Source organism: Myotis brandtii, unplaced genomic scaffold (genome assembly GCF_000412655.1).
Source record: "Myotis brandtii unplaced genomic scaffold, ASM41265v1 scaffold441, whole genome shotgun sequence".
NCBI lineage: Eukaryota > Metazoa > Chordata > Mammalia > Chiroptera > Vespertilionidae > Myotis > Myotis brandtii.
In genome coordinates this window covers 856,473-863,822 of record NW_005366873.1, presented here as the reverse complement: position 1 = coordinate 863,822, position 7,350 = coordinate 856,473, and the positions used below count along the sequence as shown (strand labels likewise).

At 36.0% G+C, this 7,350-nt stretch overlaps 1 protein-coding gene across 1 annotated transcript in view; it reads left to right on the top strand.

The window, feature by feature from the left end:
- The window catches only part of ATRNL1 (attractin-like 1), a 428,818-nt gene that overhangs the window by 85,542 nt on the left and 335,926 nt on the right, over positions 1 to 7,350 (top strand). Inside the window, exon 17 of the mRNA XM_014546342.1 lies at positions 3,974 to 4,192. Within this exon, the coding sequence (XP_014401828.1) occupies positions 3,974 to 4,192 (219 nt within the window). The remainder of the gene's footprint in view (positions 1 to 3,973; positions 4,193 to 7,350) is intronic.

The window sequence follows — 7,350 nt, the reverse complement described above, 5'->3', positions numbered from 1 at the left end:
GTGTGTCATAGTGACCAGTCATTCCCAGTTGTTCTGCTGTTAGGGTCAATTTGCATATTACCCTTTTATTATATAGGATATATGTTTATATATATTTATATATATTTATATATATTTATATATGATTTATTACTGTACTACATTATGTTGTATTATGATTTATGTACGTCTTTGTATGTGTTTTATGTATATTTTATAATTAAAAAGGCTAAAAGGTAGGGAAATGGTACCTAAGCTCTCATGCTGTTAAGAAGTTTCTAAAAATTATTTAGAATTAGATCTAAATTGTTTTCTCTGCTCACTAATCGTTCTTGTATTTCATTCCCTCTTATCTGTGCATCTTTTGGAGAACAGTTTAGTAATTCTTTCTAAATATACTTGTGGCTGGAAGCTTTTTGAGTTTTGCATGTCTAAAGTGTATTTTCCATGTTCACTTGAATGAAATGACTGGAACTTGGAGTTCTGAGTAATTCTTTCCTGAGAACTTCTAGCATTCGACGTGGATGAGATTCTCAGACCAACTTAATTTCATTTCCTTGTGGAACATTTTTTTCTTTACTTTGAGAGCTTTTAAATTGTTTTCTTTATGGCTGGCATTCAAAATTTTGCATTTCGTTTAAATTCAGTTTTCCAGGAGTTGATGTGGATTTTAAAATTGATTATCACTGTTTTTCCATCTGAAGAGTAGTTTCTTCACCTGTTAAAATGTTCTTTAATGTCTGAGATTATTTTTTCTTCTATTTAATATATCCACAAGAGTAAATAGTTGTTGGAATTTCTAGATATTTCAATATTTTTAAATTTAATTTTACTTTCAATTTTTTTGAATAGGTTTTGCTCCATAGCATTTAAAATCATATGCCCTGTGCATTCTTGTGGGGAATTGGGACATTGTACTTATCTCATTTGAGGTTTTCTAGTAATTGGAACTTAAAGGAAACGTCTCTTTGCAAATGAGAAGCAAATATAGATTTTGCAGTATTCTTCAGTATTTTCCAGTTATGATATTTTGATAGGAATGTTAAAAATTCAGAAATTGAAGAAAAGAAATATATTTTAAGACAAATTTTGCCTAATGGTTTTTAAGAAAACTTTGCTAATAACTGGAATTATAAATAATTAATATACTTTAAGTAGTTGGATATTCTATTTGTGAAAATGAAATGCAATGGAATTATTGAAAGCAATAATAGAAGATTTAGTTCTTAATATATAAAAGTTCAAATAAAAATGTAATTAAATGGATATGGTGAAAATGGAATAATAAGAAACATAAAATATAGTATACATCTCACAAATCTATATTTCTTTCAATATTTTACAGGTTTATGTATATGCTCAATTTATACTTTTTATTCTTGGCAGTTAGGGAAGGTAATCTTTTGTTTAAATCAATTCTTTCTTTCATGAATTGTGCCTTTGGTGTCATAACTAAAACATCATCAAACCCAAGTTCATCTAGATTTTCTTACATGTAGTTTTGCCTATGTCACCCAGCTGTTCTTACATGCTGTCTGCTTTATCCATGAGAGCTCATAGCCTATTAACCATAGTTGTTTTAAATTCCTGTTCTGGTAATTCCAACATTCCTGTCATGTCTGGTCTGATGCTTGTTCAAACTCTTGAATCTCTCTCTTTGTTTTTTTGCTTTTTGATATACCTTGTAATTTTTCTTGATAGCCAGATTTTATATATGAGTAAAAGAAACGGCTATAAATTGGCCTTCAGTTATGTAGTGGTGAGGAATGGGCGAAGAGAAGTATTTTATGGTTCTACGATTTGATCTCCGTCTTTTCGTGAGCCTGTGCCCCATACTGTGAATTTCACTAGTGCTTCTCAGTTTCCCCCCTCTCTTAGGTGGTAAAGGATGGCTGGAGGGAGCTGGAGGTTGTATATTTCTCTTTCCCCGCCCATGTTAGGTTTCTCCCTTTAATCAAGTTAGGTAGATTCTCTTAAACCCCAGCTATTCGGGCTCTGTTAAATCCTTTCTCCGGCTTTGTTAAGAAGAACAGACTGCTCTGGCATATTTTGAAGTGGTTCCCTTTCCTCTTATCCTGCTGGGAGCACAAGGGGCTTTTCCTTATATTTACTTTGAGGACCTGGAGATAAAGTTTCTGGAGATAAAGCTCATAACAGTGTGGGATTCCTCCAATCACTGGGTGCCCTGGAGAGTTTAACTCTCAGAGTTGTCCACAGTCAGCTTCCAGCAGTTCCTCAGTCACAGGTCAGGTTTTCTGACTCTGACCCTGAGTCCTGCAGAGGTTACTTAGGTAAATTGTGATGTTCTCCATCCACCTGTCTGCCTCTCCAATTTAGGGGATAGTGGTTTACCCTATGACCTCACAACTCTGATGGATATAAGAAGAACTGTTGATTTTCCAGTTTGTGCTACTTTTTACTTTTTGTTAGGATGAATGGTGACTTCTAACCTCATTATCTGCTGGACTGGAAACCGGAAATTGTCAGTAATCATTTGATGACATAAATTCTTGCAGATTAATTTTTCAAATTCTTATATATTTCAAAAAACATTAACTACTTTACAACTTAATCTTTCAAAAAGCCAAAAATAAATAAAATAAAAATGATTGCTCTGATTACTTGTAGATCATACATAGTCTTTGTACCATCCATAATTTATGAAGCTTTTCTATTATTGTTTTCTGTAAGAAAAAGAAAAACCAATAGAGTCTGTCAGTTTTTGAGTCAGCATTGAAGGCTAAAGAATGAATTTCCTATAGGGTTAACATTAGTCACTTGTGTTTAATGACTCAAAGAATATTCTTTCTTTTATAATTTATTATTAAATAAATATAGGAGATGGTACTCATTTTCCACCTTTTTGCTTCCAATCTCTGAAATGCTTAGCATGCAACAAATTCCTAACAACAAATCATATTGTAATTGATGAATTTTTAAATCTAATATTCTATTATTCCTGCATGGTCCTCTATATTGAATTCTCGATGTTCAGTTTTGCCATTGTTTACAGAAATCTTACTGGGTACAAATCTTACTTTGTACCCCGTAATATTAAAATACCAAGTGGCAATTAAGTTATTATTACCACAAAGTGAATCTGAATCTACCAGAAATCTACTAGAAGAAATTTTTCTTGGTGCCTTGTCCCTGTGTCACCATCTTCTGTGGATACACAATTCCCAAGACAAAGTGTGCCTGTTCTAGCAAAGTATCAGTAATCAAAGAACACCTCAGCCCAATATAGGTTACTCTGATTATGAATTAAAAATTTTAACTATTACATAGGAACTATTACGTGATGGCAGACTACAACAGGTTCATCCTTGGAAAAGGCGTCCCAGTATTGATAGGCTTTCTGCCCTGAAAGTCAGAGACAGCCTGTCTGCTGGTTGCCTGACGGAGGCAGAGTATCCAAGTTCCATGTTCCCATCCAGATGGCTCTTTGGGTGGAGACTGAATTTTACTCATCACAGGACAGCCAAATACTAGCATCTTGGACCCCTGGATAGAGCATCATCCATACGAGACAGTCCTAATGTGGCTCAGCCATCACAGGGATGGGCAGGCATCACAACACCGACCATTCCCCGGCAGATTGCAGATTTTCCTCGAAGGCCTTCACTAGGCACAACAGTAGCGAACGTGGCTGTACATCACAGACAAAAGAGGGCTGTAGGCTCCTCATGAGCTCCCCGAAGGCCCTAATCCTGGCAAAGCTCAGGAGACTTTAAGTTCTGACTTCATTTTTCTCCATGTCATAGTCACCACCATTTCTAACCCTCATGTCAGTCCATTTATCTCCTCATTGTTCATGATGAATGTTTTCTTTGCTTTAAGTAGTTGCTTTCTTAGGCATTATTACCAAAATGTTTAAACTACAGATGACCTTTTACAGTCTTTTTTCTCAGATCTTATTTATTTCTTCATTAGCTTACAGTTCTACTTGAGTATAAAGTCATGTAACGTGTTTCTTAATGTTCCTGTCACACAGCTCAGAATTGTTCTGGATTGAGAACCTGTGGACAGTGCCTGGAACAGCCTGGGTGTGGCTGGTGCAATGATCCTAGTAACACAGGAAGAGGACACTGCATTGAAGGATCTTCGCGAGGACCCATGAAGCTCGTGGGAACTCACAGCAATGAGATGGTTCTTGACTCCAGTCTTTGTCCAAAAGAAAAGAACTATGAGTGGTCCTTTATCCAGTGTCCAGGTAAGAAACGTGTGATTGTAACAATTGCAGTTTTTCAGACAATTCAGTTTTTCAATCAAAGTGTTTTTTCAATTTCAAAACCAAGGGTATTTTTTTTCTTTCTTGTAATAAAGATTTAGAAAAAGAATAACAAGATGAGGCTCAAAATTCAGAGATAAAAAATATTTTTCCCTATATCCACTTCATTGTATTGATGGTATTCTGTTTGGAATTGTTAAATAGGCTAACCAGATGCATTGCGAATAATTATTAGATTTGGTTTCATATCAGTTTTTAAGAGGAAATAATATTGGCTTATGCCTGTTTTTTATCCTAGTATTATATCTTAGAATTCGAAGGTAACTCCTAGGATTCAGTCAAACTTCATGGTAAGAATAGGAATTTTTCTCTCTAATACCTATGATGGAGTCACCTGGCCTCATTTTGAAAGTTGCCTTTGGTATTCACTACCATTCATTTTTGAAGGTCGATAATTACTAGATTTTAGGATTGTTTGTGTTTGTTTGTTTTTTAGTCCATATTTTTGTTGAGTGCCTACTATGTGCTAAGGAATATTTTAGATGCTAGAGATACAACAAATAACAAATAAGTTTAAAATCATTCATGGAGTCTGTATTCATGGAGCTTGTATTCTCATTGAAGTTACGCATACACCACATATGACGTTAGATGGTGATAGGTGCTATTAAATAAAGAAGGCCAGGAAGGGTGAATATGGCTAGCCATTTAAAATAGGGTGGTGAGAAAAGATCTTCCTGAGAGGGGATTTGTAATAAACACCTCAAGTAGAGGAGGGAGAGAATACTAGGAGTATTCGGGAAAGAGTGGTCTAGAAGAGGAATCAACCTGACACAAGGACCAGATAAGATAGTTATTAATGACTGTGGTGGTTTTAACATATATCCACAAACTCTTTGGCACTCCTAACATAACACAGAAATCCACAGCTAATAAGCCAAGAAATTAGATAAAATGAAATAATATTTAATGCAAGAGAAGGCAGGATAAGAGAAAAAATGAAATATAGAAGAGATGGGACAAATAGTTAACTAATAGCAAAACAACAGTTTTAAGCTCAGTCATTTTAATAGTTATGCTAAATGTAAATAACCTAATCACCTCAATAAAAGGGCTGATGTTTTCATATCAGCTAAAAAAGCAAGACCCAACTATAGGCTGCCTATAAGAAATCCATTTAAAATATAAAGACACACTTATTTTAAAAGTAAAAGAATGGAAACAGTTATACTATGAGAACATAAATCAAGAGAGAGGTGAATTGGCTATACGAATATCAGACAAATAGTTTCCAGAGCAAAAAAAAGTGTCCCTTTATAAAGATAAATGGGTAAATTAATAAAAAAGACATAACATTTCTAAACATTTTCACCAATTAACAGACTTTCAAAACAGGTGAAGATTTAGTGGTGGATGATCAAGAATCCTCTTTTAATCTCCAGAGACATTATAGGTTACCACTTCCTACTTGGATTTGTGTGGCTGGTACTATACCTTTTATTTGTTTTTCTCTCACCCCTGTATTTTTTTTGGGGGGGAGGAGGGGGTTTCTATTAATTTTCTATTGCAGCATTAAAAATTACCATAAACTTAGAGGCTTAAACAATACCCGTTTATAGTTCACAGTTCTGTATGTCTGAAGTTGGGGCCTGGCCTGGCTGGCTTCTCTGCTCCAAGTCTCAAGGGCTGAAACCAAGGTGTCGGGCAGGCTGAGTTTTGTTTGGAAGATCTGGAGAAGAATCTGCTTCCAAGGTCATCCATAGTGTTGGTGGAATTCAGTTCCTTGTGGTTTTAGGACTGAGGTGCCTGTTTTCCAGTTGGCTGTCAGCCAGTGACCACTCAGATTCTAAGGAATGCTTACATTCTCTCACACATGGCACCCGCCCCCCCACCCCCCCTTCATCGCCAACTCGCAATGTAGAGTCTCAAAAACTCAAATGGATCTCTCACACTTTTAATCTCTTTCTTCAAGTGGAGTCCAGTTCCTTATAAGGCTTCACCTGATTGGGCCATCCAGGATGATCTCCCTTTTAAAAACTCAACTGGGCATGTAACATACCTAATCATAGAGTGACCATCCCATCACATGCACAGGTCCCTGCCACACTCAAGAGGGCACCATCATGTTTGATTAAATAACTGGGTACTGTAACCTAGCTTTATTGACACATAAGAGTATTGCATCATACAACTTACCCATTTAAAGTCTATAACTCAGTGGTTTTTTATTATATTCACGGAATTATGCAACTATCACTACAATAAATTTAAAAAGAGGGAAGGCAGGGGAGGGTGGGTGGGAAGCGATCAACCAATGAACTTGTATGCTTATATGCATAACCCTTGGACACAGACAATGGAGTGGTGAGAGCCTGGGAGGGGAGAGAGGTAGGGAGTGGGCTGAAGAGGTTAAATGGGAGGGAAAGGAGAATCTATGTAATACTTTCAACAATAAAGATTTAAAACAACAACAACATTTTTGCCATTCCCCAGTAGAAACCTGATACTTACTAACAGTTACTGTTGAACCCCCTCTTATTCTTGTGAGCCGTAGGCAACCACTAATCTTTGTATCTCTATAGATTTGCCTATTCTGGATATTTTATGTAAATTGAATTATACAAATTGTTGTCTTTCGGGACTGGCTTCTTTTCCTATGCATAATATTTTCAAGTTTTATTCATGTAATAGCATGTCTCAGTACTTCACTTTTTTACCAAATAATATTCCATTATAAGAGTCTACCACACTTTGTTTATCTGTTCATCCCTTCATGGACATTAGGGTATTTCCATTTTTTGAGTAATGCTTTTATGAAGACATATTTTTATTACTTTGGGAATGGAATATCTGGGTCAAATGGAAACCATGTTTAACCTTTTGAGGAACTGTCTGTTTCAAAGTACAGTGGGGCCTTGACTTACGAGTTTAATTCGTTCCGTGACGGAGCTCGTAACTCAAATTACTCGTATGTCAAATCAAAAAGTGAACGAGTGAGACACGTGATGCTGGGCTGATGTTGTGGCGTTCACTGTGACATTCGCTGCACCAACTAGCAGTGGGGTATCTGAAGCTGGCTCGTAACACGAATTTTAGCTCGCAACTCAAAGCAAAAAATCGGCTGAGAGACAGCTCGTATC